At 39.2% G+C, this 13,922-nt stretch overlaps 1 protein-coding gene across 1 annotated transcript; it reads left to right on the top strand.

The window, feature by feature from the left end:
* Window positions 1-210: 210 nt before the first annotated feature.
* smfn (small fragment nuclease) lies at window positions 211-10,908 on the top strand. Its single transcript, XM_051386451.1, has 7 exons — window positions 211-523; window positions 2,651-2,734; window positions 2,819-2,896; window positions 4,988-5,099; window positions 5,195-5,303; window positions 5,775-5,828; window positions 10,477-10,908. The coding sequence occupies exons 1-7, from the start codon at window positions 236-238 to the stop codon at window positions 10,592-10,594; spliced, it is 843 nt and encodes a 280-aa protein (XP_051242411.1). The 5' UTR covers window positions 211-235; the 3' UTR covers window positions 10,595-10,908.
* Window positions 10,909-13,922: the final 3,014 nt, after the last annotated feature.

Genomic DNA, 13,922 nt, shown 5'->3' with positions numbered 1-13,922 from the left:
GCAAACTGGGGTGGTAGCTGCCAACATGCCACCCCTCTAGATCCACACCTGGGCCTTGGCCTCCTTACATTACAGTATTTTGTACCGTCCTCCAACTTTACGTGTGTTATGACAGAAGTTGATGAAAAAATCGCTGCAGAAGCGCGACCTCTCGTGGATTGTTGTGTGTACTCATGTAGATGGGGGATGATGGGGTGATGTTTTTACGACAGTTCAGATCGGAAGTCAACCTAGGATGCCGGTGTATCTGCGGACCTCAACATGGGCTCTCGTCACGCTGGAGTTTCTCTGCAGGAGGAGACCGCTCGTCCTCCGGTCCAGCAAGGCAGCATATCACTCACACTGCAGTAGTTTTTTCCAGAAAAAAGGACCGTTTAGCCGTGTGCTAACCCCGTTCACACCACCGGGAACAGCCACCGACGTTACTTCCAGACTCCGTTCCATTTGTGACGTTCCGGTGTGCAGAAGAATAAGCATGTCGTCCACCGAGATGTCCCAGAGAATGGTTTGGGTGGACCTGGAGGCAAGTCATGGGGCTAAAACCGGCATGTAACGTTAGCTGTGTAACGTTAGTTATCTTAACGCCAACGTTGCTGTATGTGTGTGTGGTAACGTTAGCTACTGCTAACCAGAGGTAGCTAATGATGCGACTATTCAGCCGCTAAGCTAAGGTAACGTTATAATGTTAAATAACTGCCACATGTGGAAACAGGTAACGTTATACAGCATGTGGCAGTAGTTGGGGACTGTAAGTGACAGTAAGGTTGAGCTAATAATGAAGGGAAACCACAAAATGTAACTACGTAGCAGGTTTATTTAGAGTTATAAGAGACGTGCAGGCAAAAAACCAGACACAAAACAACTGACATGAATATGTTGTTTTGAATTAGCAACCGGACTTCCTGTGGCTCACTAAGCTGTCAGTTCACTGAGTAAAACAGGCGGGCGAGCTAGTACATGCTAGCTAGCTTACCAAAGTTGGACATGACTCAGGCTGAGCTCAAAGAAAATAAAAAAGAACGAAGGGTCTTTACATCATAACACCAACATTAATTATTCACATTATAACGTTACAACTTTTCATTACGCCAACATTCTAATGCTTTTTGTGCCAGACTTTGGTTCAAGTTCTATTGAAGCCTATGGGAGAAGCACAATAAAACCCAACATATTTACGTTGAACTTTGATGAAGAGATGCCTCTACCAAATAAAAGAACCACTTCAGAGAATAGATTTGTCTAAATGTGCGCATTCATTTATTTGCTAATAGTCTGCAAATAGTATCCAAAGATGATTTTAGGCACTACAGGGCTGAAGTCTAATTAAGTAAAATGCTTACCATGGCGAATCAGCCTATGTTGTTATAGAGCTACAAGCTTGTTTATATTGTGCTCATGCACAATTAAATGGCAGAAATGGAATATAATATATGCATAGGTATGTTTTAGTGTGTAATATAATAAATAAGAAGAAAATAAGAATTGTTGTATTGTTACCTTACAGTTAGCTGTCTCCTAACTACGTTTCATTAGGAGTCATTAATAACACCATTAATATAAGCGCATTATGTTTAATTTGGTAAATAGTTGGGCAACCATGTACAGCATAGTGCTGTTAGAAACTGAGTGAAATAAGCTGATAATTAACCTGATCAGCCAGTGTCAGTAATCAATACAACTATTAAACTATTAATCTATCTAATAACTAACATCGGTCAATGACAACTGTATTCTGTACAGCCTTTACATTTTGTCGCCTCAGCTCATTCAACCTCCGTAGTAGCTCTCTCAGTGTGAGAAGACCGTGGGAATAAGAGGTAGACCATTTCAATAATTCCTTAGGTTTTTCACTAAAATAAGAGCTGGTTGGTGGATCAGATACACACTGAATTGAACACCGACTCACAACACTGTTTATTCACCATCCATTTCTGTGTGTGTATTTTAGGAATTTTTCTTCCGGCTGACTACCAAGTTTGCGGCTTTCTTTCTGGTGCCAGAGAGAGAGGCTGTCTGCTCTCCCTGGCTGTAGCTCACTGCATGGCTCCCTGAGTCTGTGACATGACGAGATATTCAGCCTGCTAGATATTTATCTGGCGTTACGCTACTTGTATTTGTTTACTGCAGTTGGAAGCAACATTGGCTGTGTTCACACGCAGGCAAAAGTGGCCAAGGTCAGAGTTTTTGCTCATATCTGTCTCATGCAGCGTCAACAGCACAAACCACAGGGAACCTGATCTTTTCCAGTTCTGATTTGGGCTACTTTCATATGTGCTACAGATACAGGTCTAATTTTCTGTAATGTGACCTCGGTGAGAACAGTCAACAGAATTCATGTGACTTTCACGTCAATCTAGATCCACATTCGTCACAACTTTGTGCTGCCAAGAGTCACTAATTTAATATTTGTTGTTTTTTCATGCCTGCTTGTAAAAATATCTTAATGGCTCAGTTTCCGTGGTCTGGATGATGCTGCCTCCATGAAAACATACTAGATGCAGGCCTGCTCATACAAAATACTACTTATGTTCAAATGTTATTCTGATTGACTCTGGTTGATGCTGTTGTGTACCCATCAACGCTGTTTGGAAGTAAGTAGTAAACTGATGTACATGTTAGTGATCTAACTAAGTCCCTGTGTGTTTTTTAGATGACAGGTCTGGACATTGAGAAGGACCAGATCATTGAGATGGCATGCATTATCACAGACTCTGACCTGAACGTTTTGGCAGAGGTAATATAAACATCAACACCATTAGGCTGCCTCTTGTTTACTATCTGTCTTGTGAATTAAAACTCATCTGGTCTCGGTTGGCAGGGGCCCAACTTGATAATTAAGCAGCCGGACCAGCTGCTGGAAGGCATGTCAGAGTGGTGTAAAGAGCATCATGGAAAGGTAAGCTGTGTTTGTGGTCAGGGGCTTGGAAAGCCTTTTGCAATTTTGGCCACACCCCAGTCAGTGATGTCAAATGAAAGCATTCTGCCCGTGACAACTGACAAACAGCACAGAGCAGGGCTACACAGTCCCAACGAGGGATTGTTTAGTTTGTCTGACAGTGAACTTTTTGTCATATTTGCAGAAACTTTTGACTTTATCAGGACAGATCATCTGCGATAAATCTGGCTCCTCCTAGTACCCCTAATGGCATTTGCAAGAATTCGCTGGGCCTGAACAAAAACAACCAATCAGAGGCGAGAAAGATGGCAATTATTGAGTCTCATTCACAGAGTCACGAAGCATCTGTATTTGACACCTTCGGAATGAGACTCAATAATCACTATCTTTCTCGCCTCTAATTGGCTGTTTTCCTTCAGGCCTAGCGAATTCTCAACAATAAACCTTACATAAATCTTCAAATCTCCAACCCTTTATAACTGCTCACCTCTGAGTGGTTTTTCGTCCAGGCCCGGTGGATTCTTACAAGTTCCATTAGGAGCACTAGGAGGAGCCAGAGGAACGTAGCAGAACTTACAGATTATGTGTGTCATGTACTACTGAACTTTTAGCAAATATGACAAAAAGTTGTTTTCATAAAAGTTACCTACTGCAGCTTTAAAACAAATACTGCATGTTTGAATTTTCATTGTGACAGTAAAATGTAACACATCACTTATTAGACATGTGACCTTTGAATGACAATATCATGATATGAGAATTTGTCCTTATATGACGTAGGGAGAGATAACATTGAATTATTTTGATATCAGCTTTGCTCTCTGTATATCGGCATCAGGCATTGAAAATCCCATATCGGTTGACCACTAGCTTTGTTGATGTCATACGCTCACATGGATTTACTTGTGTGCAGACGGATGTCCCCATACTCATCCCTCCCAACGGTTTAACATTATTCCACTTATCAACTGATGGCTTTCAAATACTAATAGAAAAATTCAGCTTTATAGAACTAGGTTCTATTTGTGGAGGAAGCTGACCGGGGGAGTTGGGTCTCCAAGATTGACAGTGTTGTGTTAAGATCATAGATCATGACTAACTTATCAGCGTTCCTTGAATGCATCCGTTTTAGACAAATTAGTTCAGAGGTGTTTATGATATTAACCATTCATGGGATTTATTCCATTCAAGAATTTGACCAGCCTCATCAGTGGGGAAAAGCCAAGAGAAAAGTCCGTTGTTATTGTGTTTGACTGAGAGAGAGAGCAAATCAATGCAGCTCTACAATTAAATAATATTTTACCCATTTTAAATAGTAAAAAAAAAAGATGTGGTCAATGTTGGTATTTTGGCTGGCTACCATAAATAAATGACTATATGTGAAACAGATTCCACATATTTGTTAGACCTCCAGTACATACACTGGGCCTAATGCAACAACATTCTCTTTAATTCTTTTAAATCTGCTGATTGTTTGTTATTAGCATAATAGGTGGTGTGCCATGTGCAAAAATAATCAATGACGCAATAATATTTCTTTAGCCCACAAATTTAATAATCCAATCACTATAATTACTCTAAAGCATATAATCTAATCTGGTTATATGATATTTATGCCTTTTTTTTTTACGTTGGTAACATTTGAAACCTATGTTTCTTTTTGTTGGACAAACAATTTGAGGACTGAAAAAAATGAGTTTTGTCCTTATCTTGGTCAGAGTGCTCTCAACCACTCGTAAAGTGTTCTCTTACCTAAGAGAAGAGCAAAATAAGAACACATTGGTGAATTGAATTCTGGGATTCTGAAATCATTGATTTGTTAAAAAGAAAATTAGTTGTTTATATCACTCCTTGCATGAGGCCCAATGTGTTTTGCAGAGTGAACGTAACATTTTCTTCTTCACATGAAAACCCCACAGGGCACCTTTTAACATACAGACATGAGCGTGGTATCGATCTCATGTCGTCACTCTTGGGAAGAAACAGAATAAGTATATTTCGCAAACTGGCATTCTTTTAAAGTAGTATGTAAAAGAATGCGTCTATTGATAGTGTTTAGAGATCCATATCGTCTGTATTATTGTATCTCAGTCAGGACTGACCCAGGCTGTACGGGACAGCAAAATCACCCTGGAACAAGCAGAGTACGAGTTCCTGTCCTTTGTCAGACAGCACACCCCGCCTGGACAGTGTCCACTTGCTGGTGAGTTCATTTTTAGAAGCAGCAGCAGAACTGTGATGTTGCTCTGATGATTTGGCTACTGCTGCAGTCACGTCCTATGATTCTTCTTCCTGCAGGTAACTCTGTGCATGCAGACAAGAGGTTCCTGGACAAGTACATGCCACAGTTTATGTATCACCTTCACTACAGAATCATTGATGTCAGCACCATAAAGGAGCTTTGTAGGTTAGTGTCTGAGACTTTGTTAGATTTGGCTTTCATTGTAATGAGGCCTTTTTCTGTTTTGTTCAAATGAGATTGTATCAGTGTATCTGAATAAGCATTTGAATATTTTCCACATTTTCTCTCCCTGTCTTCCGGAGTTATAGCCATGATATGGAAACTCTTCTATAAACACAATCTTTTGTAATTAGATTTTTTCCCCAGTCTATTTGGCCTGCCTAATAGATACTTTCCATTATCTCATAAGGACCTTGTTGTTTATGCAATCCCCACTAATGGTCCTCTCTGCCATTCATCAGTTTGCATGTCCAAGGCCCAGTTTTATTATTGCATTGCTGAGTAGGTTTTGTAACTCAGTGAGTAGAGTATCTCTACGTAGCAGTAATACAGAAGAAATAAAAGCTAGCATGGCATTCTCTTCATCCCCAAAAGGGGATTAATGTGGGATGACATTTGTTCTACAAAAACTTTCAGACGGTGGTTTCCAGAGGTATACAAGATGGTTCCTCACAAGAAAGCATCCCACAGGTAAAAACAATCTACATAGTGCTGTAAATTGACAATTGTTTGGGATGATTCTGGTGTATTTCAACTGACATATTAGCCCGCAATTACACCAGACATGGCTTTATGGCATCGTGTCTTATCCCACCGAGAGCGTTTGGAAGCAGAGCGTCTTCAGAGAGTCTTACTGCCTGATAGGGCTGGGCGATAAATTAGGGCTGGGCGATATGGACCAAAAGTCATATCCCGATATATTTAGGCTGAATATCGATATACAATATATATCCCAATATTTTTTCCGCAAAGTGAGAGCAAATGTTCAGTCAAAGTCAAATATGACATGTCACAAGTAGTTTTATTGAAACCGGCTATTTCAGTGAACAGTTGCAAAATCAAATAAATAAATAATAAACAGGTTTCTTCACCTGGTTCATGATTAAATGCTCAGCTGTTCAAATAACAATAAAATGTAAACATAAATACTGTATAACAACAGTGTACCTTTTTTAAATCAAAGCTCTATAAGGTTTACATTTAAATAAAAAAATATCTTAAATAAAAATAGCCTATAAAATAAAATAGGCCAATCTTTTTCTGAAAAAAATATATTTATATGAGAAAAGTACAATATCAACATTTTTTTAGTTTGACAACTATAAATGGCTTATTAAAATCAAATTACTGATTTTCTTCTCCTTTCTAACAAATCCACAGATGCAAATAACAAACATTACAAAATAATAAAATATGACAAACCCTAGTAAGGGCAGCATTTATATATAAAGAAAGAACAAAATAAAGTGCTCAGTTTAAGAAAACATTTTTTATCAGCTTGAGATTACCTTTTCCTTTTTGTTAACTCAATTTCTTATCTGAACAGTCTCAACCAGTTGCACAAGAAACAGACTATCAACTCAAACATTTTCCCACCACTTGTCACTTTTCTTTTCATAAGGCACACTGCGGGAAAATGAAGTTTGCAGTGAGCTTTGTTTTGGGGCTGGAGCTTTTTCGGGTTGTGGATGGCTTGCGGCTGGGGCTTCTGCGGCGCACAGTTTCACACACTCTTCGTATTGCAGTTTGTGCCACTGTTTTAGGTGGTGAAAACGATTTGTAGTGCTTCCACCCCTGGCTGTAACTTGTTTATGGCACTCCCTACATATAATGTGATTTTGTTGCTCATCTGACACTTTGAATCCGAACCATCTCCAAATTACTAAGCCACTGCTTTTTCTTTTACTAACCAATTCCTCCTCCGCACGCTCCGCAGATGTTGCTTCCTCCATGTTTGTTGAAGAGTGGCTGAGTGTCTGTTCCTGCCCCTCCCCCCTCTGTGCATGAAAGAGGAGGGGCGGTGGCGGGGCGCAGTGAGCAGTGCAGAGAGCTCTGGGTCAGCAGCTTGCTTGGAGCAAGGATCACAGCGCAAATTTGAACTGTATCGATATATGTGATATGGTCTAATTCCATATCACATTTAAAAATATATCGATATATTTTTTATATTGATATATCGCCCAGCCCTACGATAAATCGATTTGATCGATTAATTCAAATTTCCCGTAGGTCAGAGTGCACTCACCCCTCCCCCCGCCCCCCGCCTCTCCACAGATGCACACAACATGACAGCAAGCCAGGATGAGCTCGTCCCCAAAAAAGGCACAGTGTCGTCGGTTGTTTGGAACTAGTTTGGTTTTGTGGCGTCCAACAGCGAACAAACCACGACCCACTGCAAAGTTTGTTTGAAAGCTGTTGCAACCAAAGGTAGCAGTACGACCAATTTATTCCAGCACCTCAAGCAAAGGCATGCAGCCGAGTTGGAGAAATGTTGCTCTCTGCGAGATATACAGGACTGCAGCCCTCATTTGTAATGTGTTTTTAAGAAGGAAAAAATACATTTGGTGTGAAAAAATCGGAGATTTTATTTTTAAGCCATATCGCCTAGCCCTACTGCCCGACATTGTTTACTGTCGGGCTGAAGGTGTGTTTCAGCCTTCAGCCTGACTGATTGACTTCAGGCCTAGTGCCATAATGTTGATGTAGGGGGAAATTCGATCCGGAGTCAGCAAAGGATATTTTATGTCTGTCTGTTCTGTATCTGACTTCTTGCTTATACGATCTGAATAGTCACAGCACAGCGGGTTGTGGGTTACTTTTGTCGCTTTTATCTTTGTTGCTGTCAGTTATGATTTACACTGTATTCACCAAATTAACTGCTGAGATCTTTGAGCATGGTTACATTCCAAACATCTAACCAAAGTAATGTTACATCACATACAGCTGGAGTAATACACAGTTTTCAACTACCTAGCTCTTAGCTCATCTCTTGTTGTCCCATCCCTCTCAGGTATGTTAGGTATGCGAGCAGTGTAAAAATTCCACACAGAGTTATTATTTTATATAATTATTTAAACATTAGTTATTTAAAAGTAACTATTAGCTGGTCAGAGCTAGGGCTGCTCAACTATGGAAAAAATCATAATCACGATTATTTGGGTCAAAATTGAAATAACGATTATTCAAACGATTATTTTTTTAAACTTCAGAAACATGCTGCATTTATTTGACATTTGTCAAAAACACTTCCCCATAAACATTTGCAAGTCTCCTTTTTACATTGACAGTCATAGTGTACATAGTGCAATCTCTACAAAAAGTGAAATTAAATAAAATAACACAGAAGATAAGCCATAGAAAAACAATTTGTGTTCTCAAATTTTAGTGCACTGCCACAACATTTGAAATTACCTGTTACTGTTACGCGTTACCTGTTCTAATGAAAACAACGTGACTGACTCGTGAAATACGCAGACTGTGGCTGTGTCCCACTTCAGGGGCTGCATCCCTGAATTGGGACACAGCTTTTTCCTATACAACGTTGCAACAACAGAAAATGAAAAAAAAATTGTTTCCCCCCGATTCTATTAGTTTTGAGATCGTTTGGCCCCAAAATCGTAATCATGATAAAATTTCGATTAATTGAGCAGCCTTAGTCAGGGATTCATCATTCAGTTTCAGGGCCTTCAGAACATTCTCTTAACACTGACTGATGAAGAGGTCACGTCACATTGTTAACTAACGTTAGAGGCTATCAGTAACATTTAGGCAGTGTGGTTGCTAAGTTAATAGCCTACCACAAGTGTATGAAGTAAACACGTAAACTAATTTAACCAGTAAATGTTATTTTCATCCTTATTGAGATATGAATATTGTTTGACATGCAATGAATAAAAAATTTATTTAGTGATTGGAACAGAAACACGGTTTTAAACCGGGGCTGGAAGTCACACTGCTGATTGCATATAAAGTTATATACCGTATTTTCTGGACTATAAGTCGCTCCGGAGTATAAGTCGCATCAGTCAAAAAATGCCTCATGAAGAGGAAAAAACCATATATAAGTCGCACCGGACTATAAGTCGCATTTATTTAGAAATGTATTTCACAAAATCCATGACTGTTGGCGTGGGCTAAACTGATCGATATTACCACTGGACAGTCTGGGTAATCATTTTTAGCTTTTTTACTCTTTTTCCAACCTATCTGGTCATCTTTTTACAATATTGCTATGTTCTGAGATCTTGACAAAACCTGCCAAAATAAGATCCATGTTGAAATAATTCTGAATTATCCTTTAAGTTTAGCGTGTGCTAAGGCTAGAGCAGTACTTCTCAAATAGTGGGGCGCGCCCCACTGGGGGGGGCGCAGTGAGGTGTCAGGGGGGGCGCGACAGGCAGGAGTGACTGACCGAGAAGGAGAGATGGAGAAGTTTCTGACAGGAGTAAAAAGAAAAACGGAGGAGGCGTCAGGCAAGAACAGCAAGTAACGGTAACCGGACGAAGCCTACATAGCCTTTGGGTTTACCGTGAATACGGTCGGAAATGAGGAAAGACCTGTGTGTGTGTGTTTTATGTTTAAAAACTCTGGCAGCGGACAGCATGAAACCAAACTAATTAAGACGGCACCTGGAGACCTTACACCCCACTGGACTTTTTTTTTATCGAAAGCCCGATGAGTATCGCCAACAGGCCGGTCATTTAGTGAGCGCGGCATCACTAAATAAAAACGCAGCGTTAGCCTCGTACAAACACCGCCACATCGCAAGGTGCAAAAAACCAATCACAATAGCAGAGGAGCTAATACTCCAGCAGCATTGGACATGGTCACAATCATAGGTGAGAAAAGTGCTGAGACACTGAATACTTTCTCTCCAATGACACGATCGGGAGACGTATATTTGACATTTCATACGACCTCCAAGAAGAACTCACAGAACATCTAACAGACAAACGTTAAATATAAGTAATATTGTTGCAAATTTTGCACACAAAAAAACCAAATGTTAAAAAGTCATATACCTTTTTGAAAAGGAATAAGCTGATGAAGTTGAAGGGTGTGTTTAGTTGTTGCAGATGTTATCTCAGCTCATTTTATTAATCTATTTTGATAATCAGGTGATTGTATGCAGAATGCTGGTGCCAGCAACTCATACAGTGGTTTGTACAGATTAATAAATAAATATTATCAGTTTCTCAATAGTATTAAAATTCAGGGGGGGCGTGAAAAAATTTCTGTCCTCTAGGGGGGGCATGACAGGAAATAATTGAGAACAACTGGGCTAGAGGAATATGCAGAACACAAGGAGTACAGTTCAAACTGTGGTTGTCTCCTTCAGAGCCTTGGACGACATCTGGGAGAGCATTAAAGAGCTGCAGTACTACAGAGCCAACGTCTTCAAAGCCTCAACGGAGGGGAAGAAGATTGTAGAGAATGGAGGCAGCAACAATAGTTAGCACACACCATTAAGACTATGGAGCCTTCAGTGTTGTGTTGTTTCCTAAAGAAAGCAGTTTCATCATGTAAACTCGATTTTACTTTCTGTTCATATTTAGCTGCCCGATGGTCATTTATTTCAGTATTGTTCAAAGTTTAATACAGAGGTTTCATCAAAGGGAGTCAGATTGTTTATTCAAGTTTAAAAGAGGAACGTTTGAATATGACCTCTGGTAGTTTGCAGTTTTGTATTTATTTAGACATCTGGGATTGATTCTCATTTTCCCTTGTTTTTAAAATGAAACCAAATAAACTATGGTCCCTGTGGAAACCGTCCAGTCTGCCTGTGTCATCTTTATCAACCAAATATCACACATGCTAAAGAGTTGAATTCTCATTCTTCTTACTTGTATAGCATCAAATCATAACAGAAGTTATCTCAGGACACTTTTCAATTGGAGCAGGTCTGGACTTTACTCCTTATAAAAAATTTTCCAGAGACCCAACAGTTCCCACCATGAGCAAGCATGAGGAAGGGGGCAGAGATGCACAGCAACAATATTAATAACAATAACAACTATAATAGTAGGAAGATGCCTAATGATGATAGATAGATAGATAGATAGATAGATAGATAGATAGATGCTGTATTTATCCCGAGGGAAATTCAAGTATCCAGTAGCATATTAAACAAACATTAAACCTATATTAAAATGAAATAAAAATAAAATTAACTTATAACACAGTAGCCACAGTAAACAGTGCAAATGGAGGTAGAAATTGTCTATTGCTATTCTATTTCATTATTTATCTTTTATAAGCTACTCTTTGTGTTCTTGTTGTTTTTTATTCTTCCCTTTCTGTATGCTGTTGCAAACTGCAATTTCCCCATTGCAGGACAAATAAAGGTTTTCTTATCTCATCCTATCTTATTGTCCTCCCTGCCTTTACTGAGAGCTGTTGTACAGTCTGATGGCCCAGGGGACGAAAGAGGTTTTAAGTCTGTTGGTGGAGCTGGATGACGATGACAGCAGTAATAGTGATAATTATGTAAGAACAAAGTGAAGATCATCACTTCAGCTTATTACAAAATGGTGAAATATATACATATTTATGTATACACTGATCAGCCATAACATTATGACCACCTACCTAATATTGTGTAGGTCTCCCTTTTGCCACCAAAACAGCTCTGACCTGTTGAGGCATGGACTCTACTAGACCTCTGAAGGTGTGCTGTGGTATCTGGCACCAACATTTTAGCAGTAGATCCTTTAAGTCCTGTAAGTTGTGAGGTGGGCCTCCACGGATTTGAATTGTTTGTCCAGCACATCCCACGGATGCTCGAATGGATTGAGATCTAGGGAATTTGTCAACAAGTCAACACCTTGAACTTGTTGTGTTCCTCAAATCATTCCTGAACCATTTTTGCTTTGTGGCACGGTGCATTATCCTGCTGAAAGAGGCCACTGCCGTCAGGGAATACCATTTCCATGAAGGAATGTACATGGTCTGCAACAATGCTTAGGTAGGTGGTACGTGTCAAAGAAACAAACATCCACGTTGCAGGACCCAAGGTTTCCCAGCAGAACATCGCTCAACACATCACACTGCCTCTGCCGGCTTGCCTTCTTCCCAAAGTGCATCGTGGTGCCATGTGTTCCCCAGGTAAGTGACGCACATGCACCTAGCCATCCACAAGATGTAAAAGAAAATGGCCCCCTTCTTCCATTGCTCTGTGGTCCAGTTCTGATGCTCATGCTGATGTGCTTGTTGTACACAGTAAATTCAGCAGTGTTGATTTAACACTTAAAGAGTAAATTTTAACACTGGGTCAGATAACATATGGTCCCTATCTACAGTTAAACAGTTAAAGTAACACTTACACTGGTGTTGAATTTTCAGAGTTAATTTAACTCCGGTAAGAGTTAATATTTAACACTATACCAAAATATTTAACACTGAAAATTGTTAATTAAGTTTTACACTAAGACGGTAACAACACCTATAGTGTTATTTACATTTTACACTAACAGTTTTTAAGTGTCAATCAGAATTAACTCTTCAACTTTACTCTCCACAAATGTTAAACCTACTTAACACTACTACTACTACTACTACTACTACTTCTACTACTTCTACTTAAGTGTTTATTAAGCATTTACTCCAGACGGTGTTAGTGCTAGTGTTAAGAGCTGATTACTCTGCACTTATTGTGTAGTGTTATTCTTACCTAAGTCCTGGACTTTCAAAATAAAACCAATTCTTGTCTTTTGCAATTTTCTACTTTAGTCTTGCTGACACTTACAAGTAAAACCTAAAATGTTTGTAGAGGTTTTTAAAAAAGACCATTATATCCATGTCTTAACAATAATTTATTAAACATGAATATAAAAACAATTTAACAGACAAGGAAATGTTCATAGAATATAAATAACATTGTTAACAATTTGCCCTTAAAAAAGTCACAAACACTGGTCAAGGCTGCATTAGATGGCAATATGGAACTATAAAAAGGGAGACATCTGTTGGTCCATATGCCATTTGAATATCAAGTGGTTTGAAGTAGAGCAAATCTTGAACATTGAACACCTTAATTGCCTGCAGGGGATTTCTAAATGCATTGCTATGTTCATCAAAACAAATGGTTTCTACACCAGAACCAGCAAGTATAACTTGCTCATCTTTTACAATAATAGTCCTGATCTAACAAAATACTGGCATCTCTTCAGCTACCTGAACACATACTATTAAGCCAGGACGATATTCAGTGCCATAGTGTTTTACCCACTTCACAGTCAGAACATTGGTGGATATTGCAGTGTTTAATTTGGCAGCAAGCTCAGGACCCTGTTTCAATTCTCTAAGTTGTGACATCTTTCCTGGACCAACAGTTAATCTGCACTGACTAAAAGATTCCCAATACAAGGCCATGTATCTTTGGTGCTTTTTGGCCAATGTCTTTGTGATATTTTTGAAACTTTTCAGTTGGGTCTTAAAAAAGTTGTGCTTTGTTTCGTAGCGCATAGACCACATGTGCAGAATTGGTCCAATATTCCTTATACATCTAGGATAATGTATCATGAAATAATGCTTAGACAAGAGATTTCTAGCAGGAAACAAACGCTTAAAAAGCTGATGATGCTCAACGATAATGTGTTTCAGAAAAATAGTCATACCATCAGTTATAACTGGGGAAAACACAATATTAACTATCTGCAGAAGCAACAAAAAACAAAAGATGCCAGTACTCATCATCTCTCTGAACTAGATCCAATCCAATCCAACTTTATTTGTTAAGCACTTTAAGAACAACCAAAGTTGACCAAAGTGCTGTACAGGAGAATA

This window comes from Dicentrarchus labrax, unplaced genomic scaffold (assembly GCF_905237075.1).
Source record: "Dicentrarchus labrax unplaced genomic scaffold, dlabrax2021, whole genome shotgun sequence".
Taxonomy (NCBI): Eukaryota; Metazoa; Chordata; class Actinopteri; family Moronidae; genus Dicentrarchus; species Dicentrarchus labrax.
Note: the sequence above shows the minus strand (reverse complement) of the source record. Positions and strands in the feature narration are given on the sequence as shown.